The 27,119-nt window shown below is 50.2% G+C and overlaps 5 protein-coding genes across 9 annotated transcripts in view; 2 read left to right on the forward strand and 3 right to left on the reverse strand.

The window, feature by feature from the left end:
• LOC125951914 (mucin-5AC) overlaps window positions 1-16,299 on the reverse strand; it is a 45,155-nt gene extending 28,856 nt beyond the window's left edge. Inside the window, exons 1-2 of one of the 3 annotated variants that reach the window (XM_049681056.1) lie at window positions 16,187-16,299; window positions 14,887-15,261 (exon numbers count right to left, since the gene is read on the reverse strand). In XM_049681056.1, the coding sequence (XP_049537013.1) occupies window positions 14,887-14,995 (109 nt within the window). In that variant the 5' untranslated portion in view covers window positions 14,996-15,261; window positions 16,187-16,299. Of the gene's footprint in view, window positions 1-14,886; window positions 15,262-15,392; window positions 15,657-16,186 lie in introns of those variants that run through there. The other 2 variants (XM_049681055.1, XM_049681057.1) reach the window with 2 other exon arrangements.
• A 698-nt stretch (window positions 16,300-16,997) lies between these two features.
• LOC125952701 (lamin-B receptor) lies at window positions 16,998-20,804 on the forward strand. 2 transcript variants are annotated; one of them, XM_049682339.1, is made up of 3 exons: window positions 16,998-17,112; window positions 17,669-19,482; window positions 19,560-20,804. In XM_049682339.1, exons 2-3 carry the CDS (start codon window positions 17,685-17,687, stop codon window positions 19,844-19,846), a joined length of 2,085 nt encoding a protein of 694 aa, XP_049538296.1. In that variant the 5' UTR covers window positions 16,998-17,112; window positions 17,669-17,684; the 3' UTR covers window positions 19,847-20,804. The 2 variants fall into 2 exon arrangements, with proteins under 2 accessions (XP_049538296.1, XP_049538295.1); XM_049682338.1 differs by lacking the exon at window positions 16,998-17,112 and having other exon boundaries at window positions 17,594-19,482.
• Window positions 20,805-20,901: 97 nt separating this feature from the next.
• On the reverse strand, window positions 20,902-22,827 carry LOC125952702 (E3 ubiquitin-protein ligase Rnf220). The gene is made up of 2 exons (XM_049682340.1): window positions 22,151-22,827; window positions 20,902-22,088 (listed from the first exon to the last, which is right to left on the reverse strand). Exons 1-2 carry the CDS (start codon window positions 22,610-22,612, stop codon window positions 21,291-21,293), a joined length of 1,260 nt encoding a protein of 419 aa, XP_049538297.1. The 5' UTR covers window positions 22,613-22,827; the 3' UTR covers window positions 20,902-21,290.
• A 315-nt stretch (window positions 22,828-23,142) lies between these two features.
• On the forward strand, window positions 23,143-25,555 carry LOC125952182 (augmin complex subunit dgt6). The gene is made up of 2 exons (XM_049681497.1): window positions 23,143-25,284; window positions 25,361-25,555. The coding sequence occupies exons 1-2, from the start codon at window positions 23,143-23,145 to the stop codon at window positions 25,553-25,555; spliced, it is 2,337 nt and encodes a 778-aa protein (XP_049537454.1).
• An 82-nt stretch (window positions 25,556-25,637) lies between these two features.
• Window positions 25,638-27,119, reverse strand: part of LOC125951779 (tigger transposable element-derived protein 4-like) — a 1,746-nt gene continuing 264 nt past the window's right edge. Inside the window, exons 2-3 of one of the 2 annotated variants that reach the window (XM_049680810.1) lie at window positions 26,482-27,117; window positions 25,638-26,407 (exon numbers count right to left, since the gene is read on the reverse strand). In XM_049680810.1, coding sequence (XP_049536767.1) covers window positions 25,853-26,407; window positions 26,482-27,117 — 1,191 coding nt within the window. In that variant the 3' untranslated portion in view covers window positions 25,638-25,852. Of the gene's footprint in view, window positions 26,408-26,481 lie in introns of both variants that reach the window. The other variant, XM_049680811.1, reaches the window with a different exon arrangement.

Genomic DNA, 27,119 nt, shown 5'->3' on the forward strand with positions numbered 1-27,119 from the left:
ACCGCCGCATGATGATGTTGTCAAGGCCAGCGAGGGGGTAGCGATCATGTAATGCAAGGCCTGCAAACCCACTACCAGCACACCATAACGCACACTACTTTTAGAGGAGGGTGGCCGGTAATTGTTGGTTAAACGTTGAACTTCCGAGCAAATTGGAGGACTACAAAGACCCGTGCTGACCGGACTGACCATAACCGCGAAATGATCCTAAAAAGGTACAATTGCGTGACGTCGTCGGGTGGTGGAATGCGTTGGTTTTGAAGTTCAAGAACGTCCTAATAGGAATGGATCAAACCTCGGAAGACTCAATTGCTACCCTGCTTGCCAGTACTTTGTCGTTGAAGCATCAACACACACAGACAGACAGACCGATTGAAGTGTTCTGGTGTGCCATTAGATATACGATCGAAAGGAATAAAATTTGATTTCCTAATGAGCCCCATCCAGCATCGCAGTGAAGGTCTGTATTCTTCTCCAGCAGCTGACTCTTGCGCCAACGGCGATGGATGCGAGAGTTACAAAGTAATTGCATAAATTAATCAAATACTCTCCTCTCCATCGCCCTGAAGCTGCGACATTAGTCAGCGCAGTGGATCGGCGAACCTTCACCTACATGGCGCTGCCGCTGCTGCTGCTGCTGCTGCTGCATGGAGGAAGATTCTCGCTGCCAACCGGATGTTTTGGATTCTGCTATTCTTCTGGTTTTAAAGAATTCCCTTTTTTGCGCATCTCGCACCGATCGTTCACCATCATCGCCGCCGATGACAGCGCCACTCGTCATTGCAATCAGCGCTGATTCACGGTGGGTGGACGGATCTGCAGAGTTCTATCGAATTCCCCAAACAAAACCTCGGGGAAACAACCGCCGATGAGCCACTAGACGACGCAACGCAGCGACGAGCGTCAATTACTCACCCTCGTACGTCATCAATGTTTTGTGGGGGGTTACCAGCTGTTGTGGCCACCGGTCCTATGAGCCTTCCTGAGCCTGAGAGGAGGTGGTGCTCTAGAGGCGCACCACGATCGCCGGGCGCACATTGGGTGGGAACGGCAGTAAATTCTCCACTTTTATGGTTCGCTCCATCATAAGCGCGCCCTTAATGTCGCTGGTAGTAAGTAGTTGACCTTTTGCGGTGTTTTAGTGCCCGTCCCCCGTCCGACCGTCCGTGCCGCGATGCAGTGGGGCGTGTGAGAAACTCTGCAAGATCACGCTATGGAGCGTTCCGTAGGCCACACCGCGACAACGACGGCATTCGAGACCGAAACCTCCTTGAAGCATGCGATGAAACGGATAGAACATTACGACGTTCCCACTAGACCGTCTGGCTGGCTGGCTGGGTGCCCAAAATCTGAGGCTGGTTCACACAAAACGAATTGCCTGTCAGGGCCACTGGCGAGCACCCGCCGCCGGAAGTGGACCGATGACGAAATCGACGACCATTTTGGGAAACCATTTTTTTTTCTTTTCGCGATTGTTTCTATGGCAACTTTGACAAGCGCGCAGCAGCACTTGCGGCGCGATTGTGTGTGTGTGATGATGGATTGGTGTTCTTTTTTTTGAGGCCGACTTAGCGTTCGGTCACTCACTCGTCGTCAGAAACGGTCCCGCGATCCATAATCCTGACGAAGATTGATTAATTTTCTGCTGACGGAGCGGTTGGGTGTTGATATCAAAAGACTGCGTGTCCGGTACTCAATCTGCGTGGTGAAATGCTGGTGGCCACTATCTTTTAGGCACCGACAACAACAACATGGATGGAGTCACTAATTCGCCCCCCACTCGAAAGCAAAACAATCCCCCATTTGCGCGATCCGGGTGTCGGGACTTTCGAATCTTGTCAAAAATGGATCCGAAAAACGCTGGAATGGAGACGAAAAGAGCAAACAGGCCCCAGACTAGCTATCAGCGTCGGTGCCAATGTTGCATATTCATGCGAGCCGGGCGATGTGGTGAGGAGCCTGGGAAAAACGAGCGTCACTTCCGCATTGTCATCGGCCCTCGGGGTGCACGGTGGTTGGTGGCTTGTTGTTATCAAACCGGTTCGACCGGCGGTTCCCCGAAAATTCATCCGCGATCCCATCGTAGGTCGTGGTCCGGTGTGGTCCATAAAAAGGGGGTTCCACTCCCTCCAGAGAAGGCGGTCGTTGAAGGTGGCGTTCCTTCCTTTTATCACTCTCCACCCGAAACGAAGAGGACGATAAATGGCAGAAGATGATTAAAGACAGGAGTCTTTTTGACCGCCAGATAAAAAAGCCCAAAAAAAAACAGAGAAACACTTCTCGCTCCCTCTGCCTCTCTCCCATACACAGCATCTCGTCAGGGCACAAGATGAACAACGTTGAACCCATCGTGGACCCAGCTTCCGGCATAAAGTGCGGCATGCTAATGAATGACACGGTCAAAATGTCACTCCGGACCGCCAGAGACATGATCCTGCCGGTGCTGCTGCTGAGCATCGATTATGCGCAATCGCTTACGCAACGCCGGCCACCGCCTTGATAACATCATCTCACACTCTCTCCTCTCTGCTCTCTGCATAATCAACGGTGACAACAACAACAGCCGCGGTCAAAGAAAGCGATCGTCGACAAGGTGCGGCCGCGGCGATGAGCTTCGTTGTTCCGTTGTTCCGCGATCGCAAACTTTCGCTTTCGCGGCCAGAATTGATGGCAGTGGTGGTGGTGAAATGGTGTGCGGCATTTTTTTCTCTCTCTCGATGGGGTGCGGTGCTTGAGATCGACCTTTCGGTCACGATTTGATAATCGCATACCGATCGTATGTCTTCGGGGCACACTACAGATGCGTGGGGCTTGACTTGACTATGGAGATTCGGCGGCTGCGTGACAGACACTTATCAATGTGTGTTTGGACGATAGAAAGCCGAAACCGAAATCGTGGTGGATGGAGGGATCCATTTACACCAATCCGGCGGCGCGCCGGCGGCCATCGCTGGGTGACATAACGCCATAGGAGGACGGCATAAAAGTTGGAGAAAGATCAAATAACTTCGCTCCCACAAAAATCAAACCTAATGGCGTTCCTCTGACAGAGTGTGTGCTCACTACTTGACAGACGCTGACGCAGGTAACAGATGCGAGATGTTAATTGAATGTCGATTGTTTGGATACCTCTACCGGTGGCCATCATCAGCGTTCGGCTCCTTAATTGGGTAAACATGGAATACCGCTCGCCTGAAGGCACCGAAGGGTAAGCAATTACGCTTCTTTATGATCTTCTTTTTCTAAATTTATTACGAATGCTTACAGAAAATTATGACTTTATGGCTCATTTTGTACGCTCGAGGCACCCATTGCGCCTGGACAGACCGACTCGTTTCCGTTACTTGGGTGGTCGTGCAAGAGCCAGCAGGCGTCAAGCAGCTGCAACAATGTGTCACGTAAAAGGGGGGAGGAGAAGAAATGCATATCGTCCCCCGTCGTATGATGGTTTATGAATGATGGAGCGCCCATCTCTCCAGCCGTATCGAACCGGACACAACGCTAGGCGAGCGCATCATCCTGCATCCCCGCTATTGCGTTCGCTGGTATTGATGGAATCCCTCGAAGGGGGCTTTGTCATCTAATCGATAACTCCGCGACAACGCCACACACGCACACACACTCGGACACAGACTGGCGGTTGGTCACCGTGGAATTTACATATATTTACACATTCTCCGGTGACAAAACCGGCCACCGGCAGGCAGTGGTGGTGTGGAATGTTTAGAAATGAGCCGAGCCGTATTATGTAGTCGAATGGAGCCTGGCCGACAACATTAATCGTCAACAAGAAAAAGCCCACGAGCGACGTTTCCGGATGTTGATATAATGAACGAGACACCTTTGGAACCTGGCCCGACGGATGAGCGGAGTGATTCTTGTTTGATCAGGTTTAGAATACGCAAAGACAAGCGACAGTGAAAAAAAGCTGCCCAGTGCAATTATGTTTTAAACACTAACAGTTAACTTTCCACAATGATCTCTAAAGATGAAGACGTACCAACGTGAAACTGTCTTTATGGTACCGCAATGTACGACCCTCATTTCCACAAAATACGACGAAAGATGCGACCGAATTGAGGGGAACTCACCACATTTCACCATGATTGCAACCCGGTTTTATATGTTTTGGTCACGAAATTGCGCGAAAGATCATCACCCCATCCCACCCTCAAAGACATTGCGAAAGCTTTCGTCAAGCACCCGTCGCGGCTGCAGACGCGTGCCAAGCGAGTAAAACGCCCTCCGCACCCCGCCGTACCATAAAGCCGGAGCTTCACACTTCACGCAGCATAAATCCAAGGCCACCGGCGTATAAACGATCTTTCCATCTTGCGCCCTCGCGGTGCCACCTCGCATTTTATCGCGTTTCACGTGGAATTAATTTCATTTATGGCAATGGTGCTTTTCCATTTCACCGGCGCCCCAGTGCGAGTGCCCGGTGTGAGCTTTTGCCAATTCGTCACTCGAACGCTAAATCGCTCTCCTCCGATCGGCTCGGTGTGGCTCGAAAATTGTGAAATTAGCCTACTAACTGGCGCCACCCCTTAACACGCCATTGACACACCGTTTGACGCTTGATCATTTAAATCATTTTTCCATCCAGGCCACGATGGCGCATCGCGTGGCATTCGTGGCAGGATGCGAACGCCAGGCGCATGAGGTAAGCATAATTCGCTCCTTTTGTGGAAAAAAATGCTCTCATCAGTCGGTGTGATCTTTCACTTTACCATCACCGTCGGTAGCCAATTGGCAAGTCACCAGCGCGACCAGTGCACAGCAAATCACATACCACACTCCACTCCACTCCTCCCGGTACACACGGAATTCACTTGATTTCGTTTTCAATTTCCCTCACGGGCGCACCACCGAGCCTCTCGGTCTCTCGGTCTAATCAAGCCACTAATCTCGTAATGGGTGCTGTAATTGAGTCTACACTTCACCAATTTCACCGGAAGGGTCCGCCGACCAGCCACGAGTTTCGTTTTCCTTCCCCGACCAGCCGACAGAAAATCGACAGTTTCGATTGGGTCAACAGGGAGGCAGCGGAAAAGCGGTGAGAAACGGTAGGTTCAAAAGTGAAAAGCAATTTTCCGGCCGCCACCACCACCACCACCAGCGGCAGCGCTGGGTTGTCACCGAACCGTACCGTGGCACAGCATTTATTAATTGACCACATGGTTGAGCAGCGCTGCCGGCCACAGCCGCTGCGGGACTCTCCAATCAATCCATGATGCGTGTCGCATTTCACTGTCCATTTCCCCGGTTTGTGGCGTTTCACGTTTCGCCGCACGTTCTGCGCGTTTTGGTTTCCTTTCTTTTCGTTTCCATTTTATGGTTTTTTTTTTCCTCTCTTTCCCGGTATCGGTTCCCTGCAGTGTGCCCTCGTTGATCCGTGATCGTTTCGATTACGCATTCAATGATGGCCTGCGGTGTGATTTTGGGAAATTTTTGGCCGCTTTTGGAATCGGATACGGGAGCAAGATGGGCACAGTATGGGGTTCAAATGGTTACAGGGTGATACAGGTGCACTCCTGAGGTTAATTGAATTAAGATGCTCGATCAACCGCGATGAGGAAACGCGCACCGCGATGAGGAAAACTTTCATCGAAGTTACCTGCACCTAGGTTTGCGCGTCGTTTTCCGATCGAAAATGCAACTGGTATGTCCGTATGATGGTCTTAATCCGGTGGCCCTGGAACGTCCTTCATCGGAATTACCATCTGTCAGGTGTTTATCATTGAGTTTCACACTCACTTTCCATCCACGAGACCCGCAATATGATACCGAGGTGGATTGATCCTTGATCAGCCGTCAATTATACATTCAAGGCCCCTTCTTCCTTTCACCTGGCACGAAGATGTTTGCTTATCTAAAAATGAAGTAATTAACCAAGGTAGGCAAAGCGCAATGGCCTGAATCGGGTTCGGAAATTTCACACTCTCTTGAATCTCATCATCAGCATCATCATCTTTTCTGCACCGCGCGTGAAAGGCTTTTCGGGCCCTTTTCCAAACATCATTTTCCCCCCCGGGGCCCACCATTGTGTTTGCGAACCACTCGAATATTTGTTTTCTATTGCTATTCAGTGCGTGCCGCTACTTACACGGTCGGTTTGCGTCACAAAAGTGTGCCACGAGGCGCGCACAGTGGTGCAAACGAGCTTATACCTTGGCACACCGGGAGTGTCTCTTCATGGTCAATCAGTCCTGGCGGCGTCGATCGAATCCGATCGCAAGGAAGGATTTTATGCGGTGCACGTCCCGAGAATGAGTTCACCGTGAAGAGTTCGCCGGAATGAAAACGTGACTAACACCCCCCGGAACCGGCTGTGAAGTCCGCCGGATGAACTTGAGCAAACTGGAAAACCGGAACAGTGTGTCCTTCGGGATGTCCAATAGCCGGTTGCAGGTTGATAAACCCTCGCGCGGTGAGAAGGACTGAGGCTCTGTGACCTCTCTCGCGTCTGTGCAGCAGATCAGATCACACCTTTCGCGTGCCTCGATACAGATTACTCATAATGAGAGATCGAGTAATCATCGGTGCAGAAATACCTTCCAGCGTGACATTGATAAAGGTGATGAACCCACTATCCCCTATCTAGTGTGTACCAAGCTAGGAGAAGTGGTTGCTCTTGAATTGCAGTGGATTCCAGAAGGTCATCCCGTGCGCGCTAGCTAGTTGCCGGCAGGTTGATGATGCAACCTCCTGGCGGCGGTGCTGAAACGGGCGGTGAAAGAAGTGAAATCAACGGCAGAGAGAAACTATCCTCAAGGTTTTTCTCGGATATGGCCAAGTATATGCTGACTCCACAAAACACATCAGCATGAAACAGCACAAATGGAACCTCCGACCCGCTGACTATAGCACTCTGGAGAATGTATCGCTTCGAGAGTTGCAGCAAGATTCGAACCCCGGATCGATTGATTAGTAATCTAGTACGCTTACCAATTGAACTATCTACCTGTTCAGTTGCCATCATGGCCTACTGCTACTGTCTGCTCCTATAGCGATCTAATCTCACATTTCATCATGCAAATTATGCAACAGTTCTCGATGGCCATTAATGGCGGAACAATGATTAGCAAACTTTAAGCTGTTACTATTTTAATTGAGTTCCCCTACCCAATGTGTTCTCTTATCCACCGGTGTCCCGCCCGCTAGCCCGGACGATCAATCTGATCGCTCAATCAACAGTCACTTTTGTACATCCGCCCGGCCGCCGCCACCAAGCCTTTTCGTAACGAGCTCGTTCGCTCTTTCCATTCTCGCCTCGACTCGCCTCGTTCTGCCATTCGACATTTTCGACACATTCTGGCCGATCGGCCGATCGGATCGATCGCCAGAGCCAGATCGTTCGGGGACCCTTCACTCCATTTTGCCACAGATTTCGACGCGAAACCATTCATCGCGAACCGACTCGCGCACTCGACTTGCGCTGACGCCGTGCCGCCGACTTCCTGACCTTTCCATCCGCACGAACGCACAGCTGCTGCGGCTGTGGCTGTGTGTGTGTGTCTGTGTGTTTGTGTGAGCCAGCCCACCAATCGTTGCGCCAGCACCACGGCCCCAGAAGAGGAATGCGCAGGCCCTGGGTAATGAGTGCTGAAATGTCAAACTAAATGTCACGCTTCACGGCAGTTTTCAGCCGAGGCGCAAAGTGATCGTCTTCACAGTGGGTATAGTGTACAAAAATCAAACGAAATCATATCAACGCGCGCGGGGTGTTGTTTCGGTGGCCGGTACCACGGGCTGGCTACACCGCCCTACCAAAATTTGGAATGGCATTTGCGGAATCAGACGCTAGACTCTGATGCGGATGCCTTATTAAGCAGACGGCGGTGGCGGTGTAATCAACAATTTCACAGTCCGGTAGCAGAGCGGCTCCGATCGATCGGTGGCCCATTCCGGGTATTTTGAACAACACACACACACACACACACACACCAAACAACACCCTCTTCGGTTGCTTCAGGGTTGGGTCACCGGTGCTTGCACACGCAAATCGAATGTTCGTTGGTTCGCTTCTTGCGCTTTTTAGTGTTTGATCCACTTTTATTATATTCCTCTTACGCGGTGTGACTATACGCCCCTGCTCCTGCTTCGCCTCGTGCACCAGACCGCAACGTCATATAACGCTCCCGGTGCTCGTTTGAAACACCGGAGCCGACGGCTCACCGGCGTTGTCTTTACGCAGGCGCATTGATCTAGAAATTAAAACAAACTTGGCGGTCGTTTGGACGAGCGGATATTATGCTAATCATGGGCCCAGCTCCCCCGGCCCGGCGATCCAACGATCGTACCAGGAACCTGTTTTGGATTAGGCAAAAAAAATGTATTTTTTAGCCAACCGGTGACGGCGACGACGACGACGACGACGATGACGACGACGACAATAACAAGTCCGATGCTATGGCCAGTTACACAAGCCGATCGTCCACCGTGGTTGTATTGGTCCACAAAAATTGTAAGGCTTCCACGGACAGGTTTGGCACTGCCCGAAAAGTCCATTGTCGTTGGCTAGAGAGCCAACCACAAACACCTTGTCGTAGCGTTCAGCTATGCTGTGCTTCGCCAATTTATTCTCCCAACCGCAGGTGGAGTCTTTCCACATTCGTATTGTTTCGGGTCGTTCGACGCACGCCAGTAAGATTAGATTAAATGCTATGCTAATGATGTTGTGAAGTTTCCGCGTCTCTGTGCATCTCCACCTGACTACAAAGCAATACGGAACAGTCGGCGCGATATTTATGTGCAAATTAACGGGCTGATCCCATAAGACCAGCTCCATTCGGCTGTCCGGCATTGCTGCCATAAAGTTATCCTCCAGTTGGCTGTATCCTGTATAGTCAACCATAAGTCAAGACGCGAGATCAATCATCGCACAGAACATCGGATGCTGGTCTGACTGTTCGTGGTCGAAGATAGAAACACGCGTACATACATGAAGAATGGTGGAAACCGCTGCAAGATAGAGGCCATTCCGTTAATTGCTGGTAATTTAACAGTCACTATCTCGCCGGCCGGACACACGGCCCGACCAATACACAGTTGATTCTAGGTTAGTTAGGTTAGCGTGATCACGCAGAGCTCACTGATCTGGATTTCATCACTAGAGCCAGTTTGATAGGAATGGCAATGCAATGTTTGCGAGAGAAAAAAAAACCTCTCTACTTTTTCCATCCTACCACTAGCCAGTGGCCAACGCGACCATAGATGACATTTCTTGCAGAATCCGCCTGCAGAGCCCGGCGGCGGCAGTACTCCTGCAAATGTACCTCCTACCGCTACCAGCAGCCCCAAGGAAGGACCGGAATGAAAAACTGGTCCGAAAGCGAAACTGTGTAGCCGGGAGAGCTCGGTTCAGGGTAGGGAAACGACTACTTAGTCGACTAACGACGACTCGCAAACCCAACAGTCCGGTCCAGTTTCCACAGCTGGCTGCTGGCCCCAAACCCCAACGAGCGAACCCCGAGTGGGCCGCAGAGTGACGACGCGACAGGCTGAAGCAGAAAACACGTTCCCCGCGCGACGCTCGCATGTGGTAGACCTTGAGGGTGCTGGCCACCACCTCCGTTGCCGTCACCGTCGCCACCACCGATTCGATCGCGATCGTTGCGGTGTGGAGCAGAATTGAAAGCAAATCTGATGCCATCCTGCTCGCACCTCTCCGTAGGGGCTTCGTCGCGCCTTTCGCTTCGCCGCAAGTCCACCTCGCGCTCTGTCGCTCTGATCTTTCATTGAGGTCGCCATCAATGCGCGCGCACCTCGCACACTTCAGATCCGCTCTTGGTGGTTGGTGGTTTTTCGTTGTTTTTTTTTTGCTTTGCATTTTTATTGTTTTTCCCCCATTAGATCGCCATTGCCATTGGTATTGTCGCCGCACCATCGAAGGTGCTGCCAGAGCAATTAGACGCCCCGGCAATCGTGGGAGCGGCTGGTAAAGGGGCAGAACAGCATCGCCGGCGTTGTACCGGCGATCGATCCGCTAAGAACATTCATCGAAGCATTGTTTAATTGGCATCCGAAATTGCGGCCCCGCGAGCGTGTGCGCGATCGCGCGTCCGTGCGTGCGTGCGTGTGTGTGTGTTCTCGTTGTGATGAGACGCGCGGATCGTGCTCGGGTTAATTTGATCGAAAGCACCGAGCACCGAGGACAAGGACAATGCTGACAGGAGCCGAACGGAGCCGACGATGGCGAGCTGTCTTTGGTTAAAGAGGTGTCTATGATGCTGCGACCGTACTGTGTAGCGACCCCCGATTCCATGAAGCTGCATCCCTTGAACTTGGATGTTGGGAATGTCACGTCATTCGGTCGGTTTGGTTTGATTGTCAAAAGATTTTGACAACCTCACGGCCATTAATGTGCCTGTAAATGATCTTGCTCTTAATGATCTTCGTTTCTCGAGACGAAACGAGTGGCGATGATTCATTCTTGCGGGTGTTTAGTAGTAGAGCAGCTCTCACCTGATGCCTAATGAGATTCAATTTAATTCAATTTCGGTAGAACCAAAGCAATCTATCGCAAACCGTGTGCGGTCCGCAGTGGACTCTCCAGCATCCAAGCAACCTTGGCAGACGCCATTGAAACCTTGGTTGGAGATCGTCCAGCAGAAGGATAAATCAATTATAACAATCACCCAATTTTAGCTGCCAATGGTGGCCGCTGGCTGGCTGGCTGGCCATTGCGGTGGCTGCATCAATTGCGAGGTGAAACAAAACAGAAAGCCAAAATCGTCAACCAATCAACCGAGCAAGGCCACTCGGTGTATACGTGCTACATACGCCAGCGCTTTCCAGCCTGATTCAAATGCGTCCACGCGAATGAATGATGCACATTTGCGTAATGTGCGATGCATTTGGCAGCCAGCAGAGCAGAGCCGCAGTGGGTGCGTATTCGGTGCCTAATTTGGTATTTGTGTGTGTGTCTGTCTGTGTGATGTGATGGTCAAATGGCGGTGCCGAAAAGAAAGAGGGGCCATAGCGGCGAGTAGCGTTAAATCATGGATGGTTGGGTTGCGTTGCGCAAATATCCTACCAAGCGCCCGGGCGTCAGGATTGCATCAGGATCATTAATTAGAATCATACAATTTTCAATAATCCTTGAGCATAAAAAAACTCCATAAACCACCAAGAGCGACACCATACAATGACGATCATTATGAGGAACGATTGTCACAGTCGCAAAGAGTTCTGCGGCTGTCCTACAATTAACTAACGGTTGGTACGCCTTATTTGGCCGCGAATGAGCGAACGAACGAGCGAATGATCGTGCGATGGAAAGGTGCCCGGTAAAGCGGAGCGCCAGGGAGAACCAAACCTTACATTCTAGCTGCCTACTACGGGGCAACCATACCAGAATTCCATTGTTGTTTCGATGTGTGTGACAGCCCGGTGACCTCCGGAACGCAGAGCACCTTGCACTGCACTGCCAGGGATCGATTAGCTTGCTGCTTAGTCGAGCAACAGCGAGCTGGCAAACCAAGGAGTGGTATCCATCGCGTCAAGATGCAAGACGCTAAGACATGGCTTGCTCACAGCAAGTGACATCGCGACAGTAGAGGAGGGATGGGGGAAGGAGGGGACTGAGAACCGACCGTCAATGTGTTGCGGCTCAGAGGCAAACGCTGCAGGAGGCCCGCAGAGCGTTGAACGGAGGAGAGGCATGCAAATACGTGATAGATCAGGTCGTGTTGGAAGCGATGGTGAGAATGCTGCAGCATAGCAGCATTCGCTTGTTACGCCTGTTGCCTCTAAGGCCAGCCCGAATGCCGTTGGCGTGCTGTGCCGCCTGTCAGCATCGATTGTTGCGCGTCACTCGAGCGCTATCGATGCGAAAATAAAAAGGATTGCACCGGTACCGTCGTGCCAATCGATGGATCCTTCTAACGAGAGGGGAGAGGAGGCCCATCTTCGTTACGCCACTTGCCAAGCTAGCTAGCAACGGCTGGAAAGAAAAGGGATTGCTCGACGACGACGACAACGAGACGCTTCCTTCGTCGTTCTCGGAGCGAATCGATTTCCAAACAAGTAATAGACGCGCCGCGTGATTCGGCGTGGCTTGTATGGCAAAACGATGTACCAGTCACTCCGTTACACAATGTGGTATCGTTGCCAGCCAGCGAACGGAGAGGATTCCCAAAATTAAGTGAAAGAATCATAATTAATGCTACGCTTCGCTTCACCGCCTCCGACTATCTATGGTTTATGGTAATGCCACGACGCTGCTACTACCACCACGTCAAACAAGCAGCAGCAGCAGCAGCATCAGCGATCGTGCGTGTTTGCTGTACTTAACTCAACCTCCTCCTCCCCCAAAGAGAGTGCCGAATTTGAATGATGAAAAAGCAATGGTGAGAAGCGTTAAGCAAAAGGTTTACCTTCACCGTTTGATACACCTAGCCTAACCTGCGCAGTCGTAAGTGATGCAGAATGTGTGCCCTGTCCCGGGCACGATAAACACATTCAGGCACGTATGCAGGCACGCATGTGGATAGCACCACCTACCGCCATCGCCGAAACGCAGAATAGAAAAACAAAACCTGAAGCCAAGCACCCAGCCAGGTGAGATCGTGCTGGTAGCGACTGAATTGAAAAGGCGTAGGCGCAGCTTGGCCACCAAGAGACTGGTGTAGAAAGTAACGATCGTCGTATCGTATAGGAGAGGGGTACTCCAACACGTTGCTTCATTAATTTTCTTTGTTTTTCAATTAAACGAATGCAATCCAGCGATGATCAGATAAAGGAAGGCTGAGGGAACAGCAGCTGTAAAATGGTAGCTACTGCAACCTCAAATCATTTATGTCACAAACGCTTACGTGATGTTCCGATGGATCAATCGAAAAATCAAACAATTTAAAGCGGGTGGTTTCATAATACGAAGGAAAATGAATATGTTTCGATCGATCGGTTCGATCAGATGGTAATTAAATTGTACCCTCCCGCTCAAGCGCTCTCTCCTTCTTTCTTTCTCTCTCTCTCTCTCTCTCTCTCTCTCTCTCGCTCTCTCTCTCCTTCTCTCTCTCCTTCTCTCTCGATCGATAGCAATTCAATGTATGGCAAAAGGGTACACACATTATGTGTCCAATGATCTGAGCTGTCCATAGAAAGCGCCGCTCGACTTCTCATTCACGTATGGCGCTTGGCAGCATGTGATGGTGCTGGCCCAGATTGTTCGCTCGATCGCTCTGTGAGAAACGTGTGGCCAACCAGCAAGGTTGCGTAACGTTCTACTCTTTCCATACAACAGCAACGTGCCCGGAACGTTGAACTCATCATCCAAGTTCCTCTACAGCGCGATGCATCTGACCGTTGCTCCTGTTGCTGGCCAAACGAACTAACATTTACGCTAGCAAATTAACGGCATCGATAACAATACACCGATCAATAGCATCATTGAGGGCAGCGTTGCACGAGTTTGGAACGATTGGAAAACAAACGAAAAACCGCATCACCGGATCAACCGAATCGAATAATAGCTTTCTTCTGCATACGCTACATCCCGATTCGAAAGACTTCAATGCGTGCAACACCACGAACATCCTTCATTTCATCATTAAGCATTCGCTTTGCATCGGCGAGTGGCCAACGACGTTGTGGCTCAAAGGCTCACCGATCATTTACTCACCGAGAAAGTGCGCACGGCCTGGGCCGGCACCGGCGTACGGAGTAAAGATCGCACGGAAGCATAGGATCATCGCAGCCATCATCGCAGACGACGATGAAGTTACACAAAGCGGGCTCTACTCCTGCTTTCGATCAAACGGCAAGGATGACGCCAAAAATGGATAAAGTTTTTTATTACAGCCCCCCATTAATCCTCATCGTAACAGTGATGCAACAATGAAAGGGGGCAAGAGCAAAAAAAAACAATGTATCACAAAAGATCAACTGGGCAGTGCAACAGCCTCGGCGCAACTGACCTGCCGATGAGGTTCATTGCGAAGAGTTTCCTGCGTGGCAAAATGACCATACGTGCTCCGGAAAACCGCGTTGATGGTAAAACGAATAAAGTTTGCAAGCGGCACATAAAATCTACCACAAAATCGGCTAAACGTTGCAAGGGATCATTGTTTTAACGAGGTGCGGCATAACTGGATCAAACTCATACAACTCCGTAATCCGTGTCACTCAAGGCGTGAGGCGTTGTGCAAGAACTTCTTATAAACTGCTCTACTGCTTTTTGTGAATTAAAATAAAAACCCATCACGGGCTTGTACATTGAATCAACGTATGTCACTATGTCGTTGGTAAGCTGGCTCCTGTCAAACCGCTAGAACCCTTTTTTCTTGTTGATAAATGGTTGATAAAGTAATGCTTCGCTTCGCGTTTGTTGCGCCTATCGTTGCGATTTTTTCAAGCTACACACACTAAAACGTACCAACGCGATCAAGTTGTAGAACGTGACTTTTGAGATAATTTAGTCATAAACCATGGCTCAATGGATGGTAATGTTTTGTGGAGGTGCGAACGCTGTTATCAAATGATTCGCCCGATAAACGCTCGCGGTTTTATCTAATAATGACACCGACGACGCAAAACTGTCGTCAATTCAACGTCCGTTTTACGCATTCCGTCGAGTGGACTGTCGCGGAACTTTCTCCCGGGCGGACGGCATGACGAAAGTTTCTGCGTCCACGATCGGGCACCGCGACCACAACAGTGATCCATTACGTTCCAGGTGAAACCGTTCGGCGGCGATGGACGATTATGTGCATCGATGCAAATGCTACCCGTGCCGGGTGCAGTTGGACAGGCAAGTGCCTGGAATATCAATTACTCGAGGTCAAGCTAAACCGATTCCAAGTTTTTTTTTCCCCCCCCAACGTAAAACCTTCCGTAACGTCCATCCGACGTTTTCGACTGTAAGGGCGTTTAAATACTTACTCTGTTGTGCCACCGTTGCTGGGGGCAATACCGCTCCGAGGTAAAGAGCTACGATCAGTGCCAACATAGTGACACCTCGTTGGCCGATCGGCCTGGCGTCTGCACTCATCTTGCGACCGGCGGCCGGTCAACCGCTTCGCCCGACAAACGGTGACGCTTGTTACACTCTCGGTTGCTGTGTGTTGTTGAACAATTTTAAACCAATTCCTCCTCCTGGTGATAGCACAAGCGGTTTCGAGGATCACTTTCACTTAGTACACTCGTGCACTACTTACTGCGCTGCTTCAGATCACTTGCAGCAAGAGCACTTATCATCACCACACCTATCACCGCACTACCATTGCGACCATTCTCCCTGAATCACTCCGATCAACCCTGAAAAGTATTCATAATTGCGATTAAAACTCTTTTGCTCCTCAACGTCTTGTCGTACGCCAGTCCGCCCACTACACTTCAATTCCAGCCCAACCGGTGACAAACACTCTTTACTCTTTTGTCGCCGTTACCGTAACGCTCTCCGACGTCGTCCGCTTGGGTCGTCCCTACTCCTGTAGCTGCCACCCGAGAGATTGCACAATATCGATTTCTCCACGACGCGATGTTGGCGCGCTCGTAGCTGTTGCTGCTGCTGCTACTGCTGCCTATGCACGGCGATCGCGCTCGTGCTGCAGCATGTGCGCAGACAGCCAAGCTGTTCTCGTACTCTATCAAACGATCGTCTCTAAGCTCGGCTCGACGATCGGCAACGTGGTCTCACTTTGGTCTGCACACAACAAGCAACACACCGCCACAGCTCTGTCTCGCTTTCTCGTCTTCACTGGCTCCGAAACGGCTCACTAGAGGCGGTTTCGCGCGATTTGGGGACCAGACTTTACTTGAGACGACCGTGGGGAGAGGGCGTGCAGGGGCGTCTATCCGATTGCGACACCATATGACGACGACGAGGGCTTGCCGGGATCCGTGTCGCGTAGCACCACTACCTCCAACAAACCCGGAACCCCCTTTTAGGGTGACCGTATTATGAATGTCCGGCACATCCGCCTCGAAGTGATCGTGATCGGGTGCCTCACAAAAGTAATACCACAAAATTGAGCAGGTTTCGGAGACACCACTGCCAGTGTTTCGATGTTCAATCGTCAAAGGATCACGAACGTTCGCTGCTTTAACGCAGCGTTGCAAAATGCACTTGCGTTGCAGTCGTCCGCGCACTCGTCTCCACCTGCATAACCCTTTCAGGGAGCATAAGTCATCTTATGCTCCACTGCAAGCGCAACCACTGAAACATAAAACCGAAACTCACACATGGCACAACAGCAGAACCAACCACAATACCAAGTACACAAACACACGGCCAGCGAGTAAAAATTCGAAATGTACAGCTCAAGTGAAATCTTGCTTCTGAGACCCCGAGGATCGACGGTGCAGACCCCAACCCCCACCGAAGACGAAAAGGGGGGGCCGGTGCTCGAAAGATCGAACCCAGCAAACCAAAACGAGTTTGGTTGATCGCGAATTCGGTTTTCTGCCCGAATTTTTCACTCGAACATTGAAATGAACGTTCGCGATCATCTTGCAAGGTGTGTTAAATTTATGTTTGTGGGTTTGATCAATTTTGGGAAATAAAGGGTATAGTTGGGTTGATAAGTTTCAAGGTTGATAGAAAAACGACCGTCTACTGGTCCCTTCCTGTCGCTGAGCATCCTATACACAGCTCAATGGCTACGATTTTCACGTATTCTCAAAACTGTTTGATAAACTTTTCAAAGAAAGGCGGAAAAATTGTAAAATTATAACCCAAAGCATATTTTTTGGTTGCCTTCCCTCTCGTTGTTCAAGGACTTTTGCAGGACACTGTATTTTACTCATGTTTATACCAACAACTTGAACTTTAATTGCAAGGTAAAATACAGTTTGTAACGTATTGTGATTGTCGTCTGCAACACAAGTTATAAGTAACAACTTAAATGTAATACTTTGGCGATAAACAATTAGTGAAAGTAGTTAAACGTTGTTTTCCATTTTTTAAAGTACTCGATCTCGCTTGTAAACGCCTCACCCGAACCGCCGTTTGTTCTGCCCCTCCCGTTCCCTCCACTACCTCTACCTTCTAGAGACGCTTGGTTTTTGTGAGTGTGGCGGCGGTTTGGAAATTGTGTATTTTTAGGTGTTGAACGATTTTGTGCCGCCCGTGTTCCTTGGCAAACGCTAGATTTCTCCCGATCTCAGGTAGGCAGAGTGAAGTACGGTGTGTTTCGGTTGTATTTTCGCCAAAAACTTCGCGCTCCAGAATGTTGTTTTGGAAGGGACGCCGAGCGCGCCGTTTTGCTGTGCGTGTGTGTGACGCGGCTTGCTAGATGATGCTGAGAGCAAAAGCGCGCTCTTGACTTCCCCGGTGCCGTCGAATCTGTCCCTTTTAGGGTTCATCTTTTGGGTAGATTTGCTTTTCTTCGGGTAGTGCACTGTCGGAAAATTACATTTTAATGTTTGCCGCGCTTCGATCCCTTTTTGGCGCACACACGCACGCACGCACGCAAGTAACCCATCAAACAACATTCCAGCGAGACGCAAACGTGAAGGAGAAAAAGAGATAGCCGATGCGGTCGCCCTATCTCTTTCGAACGGGCTAATTTTGTGTTTATCAGTGTCGCCCGCGAAGAGAGAGCAGCATTTTTTTTTGTCGCGTGATTCTATGTTGGTGGGATTATAACCTCGAAATTTGATTGGCAACGGTCGGGAAAACGTGATTTGCCAGTGAAGGTAATCTATTGTTTCGTTTTTGCAGTTGAACTGTGGCCAAGATGGATAATAGGCGGAAAAGAACGTCCATGATTGTAGCGGCCCCGGCTACTACGACGACAACGAGCAGTAATAGCGGTCTGGTCGCCGTAGAAACCGACGCATCGGCACCTACTAATGATCCCGTGGCGCCAGTGGAACGCAAGAGACCGGGTCGTAAACCGCTTGCTGCGACCGCACGCAAACCATCACCTGGCCGTAAGGCCTCACCTGCCCGGAAAGCGTCTCCAGCTCGTAAAGCCTCACCGGCTCGTAAAGCATCTCCGGCACGCCGTGCTTCACCGGGCCGCAAACCGAAGGCTACCATAACGGCAACTGGTGTCGCTACCGCACCACCGGCGGTTGTACGCAAACCGACGGTGCTGGCGACGGAACCGAGCGCCAAGGTATCACCTGAGAGCAAGGAAGAACCACGTCGCTCGTCACGGATTCGTGCTTCGGAAGATAAGTCTGATAAAGCGCTGCTGGGCATTAAAGGCTCCCCTCCGATCGACAAGCGGCTTTCGGTGATCATTGATGATGCAGAAGTGAGCGGTTATCTGACTGGTAAGGGATCGCCCCGCAAGAGCGCCACCCCCAATACTAGCCAGCGATCGAACGCGACCCCCACGACAACGGAACGCTCGCAGTTGTCCCGTTCGATGAGTGTACTGCAAGAGTACTCCGACAATGAGGACGAAAACGATTTCCAGAGCTTCCGGCGAACGGATGGTGACAACAATGGACTCGGTACGCGTACTACCGGGATGGATAGCCTTCGCCAGAAGTTAGAACCGGTCGAATTCGGTGGTCCATTTACGGCACTATTGCTTTCCCTTGCCATTCCGCTTTTCATATTTGCCAACAATCACTTCTGTTCCGGTGCGGCGCACCGTGACTGTCGCTTCGTGGTACCGAAGAACTGGAACGAGTTTCGTTCGCTGTCGACTTACGTTAACCGTGAGATTTCCACGTTCTACGGGCTCTACCTATTCGGTGTCGCACTGCTAACGGCCCTTCCGATCGGGCGTGTGGTTCGGCTAGCGCACGAAACCCGTCCCGATCGTACCTATACCTTCAACGGCTTGGTCGTGGCTGTTGGAACTGGATTGGCTGTATTTGTGGCTGAATACTGTTACAAATTCCCGCTGCTGTCCATCGTAAGCCGTGGTTACAATCAGCTGCTGGTGCTCAGCATTGGTGCCGCTCTTGTGGCATCCATTTTGGCTTTCCTTAGAACTCGGTACACTGAACCGCAGCAGAAGAATCATTACGCCTTCACCGGTAGCGTGCTGTACGATCTGTATGCCGGGCGTGACGTTAACCCGAAGCTACTGAACGTCTTCAATCTGAAGCTTATCACCTACCACGCATCCACTGTGCTAGCTCTCCTCTTCAACGGTATCATCCTGTATCGCAACCTGCACTTTGCCGCTTTGCCCGAGACTCTTGCCGAAGCACCGCTACAGGACCGGCTATTGTATGCAGTGCGTAATGTATCGGGAGAACCCGTGCCACTTGTTGCTGCTGGCTTAGCCGTTTTGTACCTGCTCGATCTGTTGATTTACGAACATCACTTGGCGGCATCGTTCGAGCTGCAACAGGAAGGCTACGGTACCCAGTTTCTGCTGCGTCAAGCCGTTTTCCCGTTCATTCTAACACTGCTTCCGAAGTACGTGGCCGCACACAAGCTAACTGAGGTACCACTGTGGGCACTAGCTCTTTGCGCCATCATTGCGCTAACCGGACTCATCTTGAAGCGATCTGCCCAGCGGATAAAATATCTCTATCGTTTGGACCCGCTCGGAAAGAAAGTTGTCGGTAAGTCCATTTAACTGCAAACGCGATATGCATGATGATGTCGTACATGTTTTGCTAAAATTTTCGTTTTCATCCAGGTCTCGAAACGTACCCAACGTACCAGGGCCGTCGGTTATTGGTTACCCACGCGTGGCGCTACGTCCGTCAACCCAACTACGTCGGTGAGCTCCTGCAAACTCTGGCCTTGCTGCCCCTGCTGTACTGGCGCTTCGCAGTCCCGCCACTTCTTGCTGCCCTGTTCACCGTGGCCGTTCTGGTGCACCGAGCCAAGCGACTCAGCGCACGCAACAACGCTATGTACGATTCACCCTGGAACCGCTACTGTAACACCGTTCCATATCTGCTGGTGCCGCGCGTCTTTTAAACTATGTGCCCCCATCTCACACGTTTTTCAGGTTTGTACAGAAGCCAATTCTCCTTAGTTTCCCTTGTGCTTTTAAACACTTTGAATCCTCTGTTTCATTCTCTTGCTCCTGTAGTCCCTATCCTAACATGCGTGGACATATCATATGTTAGATCCCTTTTGCTTTAATGCGGTCTTACGTCCATCTTTTTCCAATAATTTTGCGTGTGTGAAAACATTTCTAGGATTAGTATTGTTCGCGGTAAACTTTGCGTACTAAAGAAAGGGGGTTCGAAGATCAGGTAGCTACTGATAGCAGTAGCTGAACAATGATCGTGGTACAAATCAAACAAGGAATCACATGCATGTCACGTCTTACGTACTCCAGTTCGTTGTGTAGTAATGATTTCCTTTTGAAACTGATGTTCAAACTAAACCGTTTGGTAATGCCATAGAGAGACAGAGAATCACTATTCCCAGTTGTGCGATATAGTAACAGCGATATAACCACAACATGACTGGTCGTAGGGTTGATGTACATCTTAATTGAACATGTTCATTGCCCTTTGTCGAATATCTATTTTGCCCACCCTGTCGCCAACAATTTGCTCTCTGTTTTCGTATAAAATAGCGTATGAGGCCAATGTGAGGTGACACTCTATCGCAACACCGGTGAAACACAATCAACTGAGGCACGTAATGTAATGATTAAAATGTAAATTTTTAATATAAAGAAGAAAAAATCAGTTCAACCAGTCAATGAAGACTGAAACACAGCGCAAGAGATTAATTGAACAAAAATGGTTTTCTTATATCGAGATAATGATGATCGCAACAGCAAAAACATCCAACTACTACACACCCCGTGTGAACTGTTTGCGGATGACACGTTAGCTTGTAAGTAGAGACAAATGATTAGAGGTTAAGTTTTAAATAAAACGGAAAAATAAAATAATTTGTCTAAACAACGATTGGTCTTCTGTCACTGTATTAGCACTTCCGAGCATTACTGCATTGTACTCGTGCTCACATTCAGGTTGGGGGAAGGCTACCCCAGTAAAGAAAGAACACCGATATAGTACGAGCATAATATTGTATTATCTTCTTCGTTATTGTAAATACACAAACAATATGAGTGAAAGAAAGTCTTATTCTAATCGGAATGGTGGTTAAATTCGCTGCAGAGACTGATGGTAACGGAGGTTAGCCACCTACTGAGCTCTGGCCCGTGTTGTCATGCCCCATGCAGTCTCGACGTTAGCCACACCTCGTCTCTTATGTCTTAGTTCGTTTAGTTATTGTTAAAAATCACTACCGCGGCCTACGGCTTCATGGAGGGCATGCCGCGTGTGTTTCACGCGGTCAGGCGGCAGCCTTCAATAACTGGCTACAGGTCTGGTGATGATGCACATTAATGGCTTATTGTCGTTATCGTTCGCTATTGAATTACGGTTGAGTTAAGTGATTAGAGATAGATGCGTCGCAAGTCCGTTGGCGATGTGATCATGCTACACTGAGGACACAGCTTCCGTGCACCGAGCGTATGCAACCAGCACTCCTCACAGTACACGTGCCAGCAACAAACGGACACGACCGGTTTGCGGAAATCATCCATGCAGATCAAACATTTTGGCCGGTTGCGTATGTAGCCCTCGTACTCGCGAACCTTCGCCTTCAGTGATTCGACGATCGTCCGTTCCGATGCACCGGCGCTCGTTGATTCGCTCAGCAGCACAGCCTCATCAAGCTTCCCGTAGCAACCACCAGTGACACCGCCTGCCGGAAGTTTGCTAGTACCCTCACCCGGGCTATTCAGTGGCTTGATAGTGTGCGGCTCGTTGGCCATCACCAGCTGACGGAGCGCACCGGAAGCCGAACCGTCTGATGAAACGATCACGTCCCGTTCCGAGTACTGCGGTGGACCGTACACCTGACTCTCGTCTCCATCCACGTTCAGCTCGTCGTCTGTATCGTCCGCATTGGTAACTCGCATCGCCACTCCGGCCAATGCTGTCGGTGAAAGTAGCGTGGTTGAACGAATACGCTTCTGGCCAGCCCATTCGTACGTTTCGTACGTCACTTCTTCGACATCGATCGACGCATCGTCGTCATCGTCATCATCGTCATCCGCATCCTCGATGCCGTTACGCTGGCCCTCCGATTTCCGTAAGCAGCTCTCCACGTGCAGCGTTATGTCCTCCAGTGTTACCTTGTTGCAGATCGGACAGACATTATCTTCCGGCTTTCGCTTTCGCGATTTCAGCTAAAACGAATGCAATTCCAGAATCAAGATCGTCCATCTCGTAACGGTTCCAGTGAGCTTACCTTCAAACGTGCCTGCCTATTGTTTTTGATCTTCTGGTACGTTCCCCAACACTCGTCGGGTGCAACAACGCTACCTCGTTGTTCGTCATGGCCATTAGAACTGTGACTACGAGTTTCTACATTACCGTTGCTACCGCCACTACCAGCTGTGCTGCTACTCGGGCCCGCAACTCCGCTGCCACCGTCACTACTGCCGCCGCCGAGGTGCCTCTTTGGCTTCAGGATACGCTCTAGCCGATCAACTTCGACCGCAAAATGCTGATCAATCTCTTGCGGCCGCAGCGTAATTCCGCAGATCGGGCAACACATAGGATCGAGGCGGGTTTTCCTGTGTCGAAAGCCGCGACCCACAGCTTCCGGTTCACGATCGCCACTGCTACCAGCAGCACCGCTTACGTCCATCACCAAGCTCGGAGCTAGAACGACACCGCTGCTACCGGGAACCACGACATCATGTTGCATATTCACGGTGACTGCGGACACTCGCTGCCTTTCAGCACTCCATGGTGACGACCGAAGCAGAAGCGGCAGATTCGCGGGGTGAAATATGATATCCTTTTTCCTAACCCACGGATGCGTAACGTTCGATTATTATGTTTACCTCGTCGTCCATTAAAAAAAAACAACCGCAAGCGGGTTATGAAGCCGGTGCCACACGAAGGGTGAACCTCGCGTCAATTCTAGCGTGATATTAATTTGCTCTTATCAGCATTATCTTTACCACGAAATTCACGAAACTGTTGCAAATAGTTAACAATTTCCCATTTTCCCGCGATTTATAAGGCGATTCCCGAGATGAGTAAAGCGCACACACACGGATTTTCCTACGCACGCACGCACACACTCTGCCTGTGCAATGTGTTTACAAGCTTGCGTTCACGACTTGGGCGGCCCGTGCGGCGGTTGAAGTTGAAGTTAAACAAAACAGCAAACGGTTGCGCTGTTGTTTGAAGTGTTTTCCGCGGCTTGGATTCGTAAAAACCAGAACCGTAATGCATAAGAAGCAGCATTCAATTAAAGCAAATGGCTCCCAGCAGCAAATAAGTACCGGTGGATACGGTGCGGTGCCCGGGACGGCTAGCGAGTGTGAAAAACAGCTTGATGCGGCCATCTTCCGTGGTCTGCACGCGCTCACCAAACGCCACGAACCGTCGGACGATTTTCGGGGCGTCTTTGTCCGTGGTGCGTTCCTGAAACCCAACACCAAGGCCTTCATCCAGGTGCTTCACTTTCTGCTGAACGTGTACGATGCGCGCGAGTTCAAGAAACGTTTCATCTGGCCGATCTACGACAAGAGCATCGAAAATGCGTTCCGCTCCACGACGGTTACGTACGTGAACCAGCTCATCGAGTCCGGAAAACTAACCGGAATGGGAAAGATCAAAGCCCATGTCGTCGTGCTGCCGGGTGGGGTCAAGTTCATGAAGTTTCTGCTCGGACTGACGCGATTCGTATTGCAGGAGGAACTTGCCCGAGTCCGTCCGGCGACCCCCGCTTACCAACCGCTCTCGCGAGGTCACCTGGCAGATTTGGCGGAAAAACACAAGCGCCTGTCTGAAATGCGGGATCGTCTTGGAGCGATCATGCAGGAGGAGGTGAAGAGCTTATACCAAAGTACCGGTCAGATCCGAGCTCTGGTAGCGGACATCCTGAGTAAAAGTGCGGCGGCGCAAGCGATAAGCTTCGAAGAGCTGATGGGTGCTTGGATTGATTTGATCGAAAACCAGCGGCAGGAACAGGAGCATAAGCGTGATCGTGTATTTAACGTAGCACGCCAGATCGACAAGCTCACTCAGCAAGCGACCCGTCTGCTCAAAGAGAACGAACACGGTTTATCGTTTAGCAAGGAGCAACTGAAGGACGTGCTTACGAAATTGCAGCTGAATCGACCAAGTTCGCTCTCGGAGCCAGTTAGCCACACCTCGGCTCTCGAGGTGTTCGACGAAAAGGACAAAGTGAACCCCGTCAAACTGTTCGAGTACTTTGGTAACCTGTTGCCAGAGATTGAATCATGCTTTGCAAGCTTCTCTTCCAAGGATCACTCAACGGTAGATTTCGAGTATAAGGAGCTATCCCGCGTAACGCTTCGGATGACGGAGGTGCGCCAGGAAATCGACTATCTATCCCGTACGCTACCTTGCTTGAGGTACAACCTTAATGTTGCCGCTGGTGAACCGCAATCGCAACAAGAGAGCAGCCCAGAAACTATGATCGACAACTATACGATCAAAAGCAAACTGTTCTGCACCCCACCGATAGCGATGAACTTCGAAGGAACAGGTGACCAGCGAGCACTGGGAACGGCCGGTAGGGGGATTGTTCGCCTGGCGCTGCTGGATAAGGACGAAGTGCATGCAATGAACGCCCGCCTTAAACTACTCTCGACCAGCATTCACCCATCCATTCGCAGTCCAAGACGTGCTGCTGCAGGTGCAACTATATCGCATTTGGCCACCGGTTCCTCCGTTAGCACTCAAATGGAGGATGCCAGCAATACGCTTAAAGTATTCGCTGTACCCGCTCGAACCCTGCGCAAAGAGAAGCTCGATCCACTTACCATGCTAAATCGCATCAAGGCTCAGAGCCACAAGCAGCAACAGGATGTAGCAACGGGCGCTGCCAACAGCTCAATAATGAACTTCTCTACCATTAGCGACATGACGCTACGGCCTGAGTTCTCATCGACAATGCTGGGCACACCGGAGAAGGCCTCATCGAAACCGCCATCGAACAAGGTTGGCAAGCAGTCGCAACCGTTCGGTGTCTCTTCACCGGGCACCAACCTACCGGGTGGCAGTCCACGATTGCGCGCCTTGTATGCAGGATCGACCACACCGAAATCTGCCCTTACGTCTCGCTTTCTCATGAGTGGTCTTGCTCCAGGAGCAAGACGAAGCCATGACGGTAGTAGCGTTGCCGGTGCCCACATACCCGCTACTAGCATCAAGCAACGTAGTTCGCTCATCGTTCACGAAACGATTCAAACATCTCCATCCGGTCGCCTGGGCTCCATTGTAGGGCAGGGCGAACCATTACCAACAACACCGGCAAATATCCTCATCACAGTGACGGATGTAATTGATCTAACAATCGATGGTAGCGACACGGAAGATGAACAAACGCTCAGTCCTGAGGTAAGAAGCTTGGAAATGGACACGAAACCACCAAATCGAGTTTTCACTTATCTGCTCTATGTTTGCCCTTTTCTAGAACGGTGGCCAGCTGGTCGATTTGTCGCATACGCTTCTTGCTAATACTGCAATTGAGCAGCGACCTGCCGAAGGGCAGGAACCTGGAGTCCGGAGCCAAGATGTGCTTCAAATGCTCATGAAAACCGACCCACAAATGTCTCAAGAAGTTGATCTCTTCAACGTAAGCGATGGTATTGTCACCGATTTTGAGTAAAGCTTCAACCTCGATCGAATCAGTTGCAGCGCGAATCAGTAATTATATCAGTAAAGCATTTTGTTTTGTTTTGTTAGTTATTCAAATAGCTCCGCTTTCGTAAAGACACATTATAAGGAATATTATGAATGCTTCACATGTCTATAATCTCATTGCTTTTACATTGTGATCAAAAACGTCGTCTATCTTATTACAATAAATTAAAGTTATGCATTTGCATACCGCGTTCACCAGTTATGTAGATTCTATGTTTTATCATCGTATCACGGGTGACTTCATATTATGACGCTCTTTCCGCTAACAGTTTCCGCTAGCTCGTTGTTTCAAATAGTGTTCTAATTTGAAGAATTTTTCAAACATGCTTGCGGAAACTCCTTTCAGCTGCAGCAATCTTCGGTACACTATATCCAGGTTGGCCTGGATATTAGCCGTTTCCTCTATTTTACTTGACTGAAGTATAACCTCAGTCCCAGGCTCAGACGGAAGATCCAGAGCGTGCTGGATGCTGCAGTGATCTTCTATTACGGTATGGGTTGATCGTGGTTCGATTTCCGCATCCGAGAAGCGCTGTAAATCATCCTCACTGGCCGTATCCAGCACCTCTATGTCTTCATCTCCTTGGTTCCAGATATCATAGGTTGAAGAACTGCTACCGCAATCAGAATACGAACAATCGGATCTGCTATCTGTATCCAACGGGGCGGTACTTTCGAATATCTCCGATGGGCACTTAATCGAATCGATTAATCCAGCTTCCATGAAAGAGTTCCAGATTGTGGATGCTTTCAAATTCTCCTTCCAGCAGCGGTACAATGTGAACACCGACTCTTTAAGTGTAAGCTCCAGCGCAACCTAGGAGTATCAGGTTGGAATTAGTTCCTTCCCCTTTCCTTGAACTGCTCTGCAATCGTGGCAACCATACATACCGACTGCTGTTGCTGCTTTACAATATGATCATAGCAGGCATTTAATGTTCCAGTTATTCCCTGCCTGAGCTGTTTCTCAATCATCTGTTCCTTCGCTGGCAGGATGAGTAGTGCCAAGGAAGAATATTTGGTCTGGGAGATCACCGAACCAGCGATTGCGGCCTCTCGTATAATCATGAGCACCTTCTTCGCTATTCTCGAGAACATATGATCCAGCATGTGCAACCACTGTCGAAGAGCCTCCTGCGTGGAAATTGTCGTTTTTTGCTTCAGGCAAACGACCGGCAGTTGTCCCATCTCGTGGAGGTTATTCTGTTGTATGCTGTCTCCAAAGACCATCAGTGGCAACTTGATGCTGCCGTCCATGTTTGTGGCAAAAAGGCTGTTGAGCTGTTGCCGGGAACGAATATCTTCACCGCCACCAAAGGCCACGAGCAGTTCGTCCACGTAAAAAACATCCTTCGGGGCGAATTGAGCAATTCGTTCTAGAAGCTCGTATTTTCCGCAACCGCTTTCCTTCGTTGTCATATTGTTATCGTTTTCGGCCCTGTGTGGATCATCCGCTGCATAAACGCTTTCTTCGCCGGAACCGGGGACGCTGTCTGTATCTCGTTCAACGGAAGCCGGATGTACTTTCT

The sequence above is a fragment of the Anopheles darlingi genome, chromosome 2, assembly GCF_943734745.1.
Source record: "Anopheles darlingi chromosome 2, idAnoDarlMG_H_01, whole genome shotgun sequence".
Classification (NCBI taxonomy): Eukaryota; Metazoa; Arthropoda; class Insecta; order Diptera; family Culicidae; genus Anopheles; species Anopheles darlingi.

What these genes read in the sequence shown, in the direction of transcription:
- LOC125952702 (XM_049682340.1), bottom strand. Translation starts at nt 22,612, where the DNA reads ATGCAACATGATGTCGTGGTTCCCGGTAGCAGCGGTGTCGTTCTAGCT. An exon ending in ATAGGCAGGCACGTTTGAAG is followed by an intron (nt 22,089 to 22,150) that starts GTAAGCTCACTG and finishes CATTCGTTTTAG; the next exon opens with CTGAAATCGCGAAAGCGAAA.
- LOC125952182 (XM_049681497.1), top strand. Translation starts at nt 23,143, where the DNA reads ATGCATAAGAAGCAGCATTCAATTAAAGCAAATGGCTCCCAGCAGCAA. An exon ending in AACAAACGCTCAGTCCTGAG is followed by an intron (nt 25,285 to 25,360) that starts GTAAGAAGCTTG and finishes GCCCTTTTCTAG; the next exon opens with AACGGTGGCCAGCTGGTCGA.
- LOC125952701 (XM_049682339.1), top strand. Translation starts at nt 17,685, where the DNA reads ATGGATAATAGGCGGAAAAGAACGTCCATGATTGTAGCGGCCCCGGCT. An exon ending in GCTCGGAAAGAAAGTTGTCG is followed by an intron (nt 19,483 to 19,559) that starts GTAAGTCCATTT and finishes GTTTTCATCCAG; the next exon opens with GTCTCGAAACGTACCCAACG.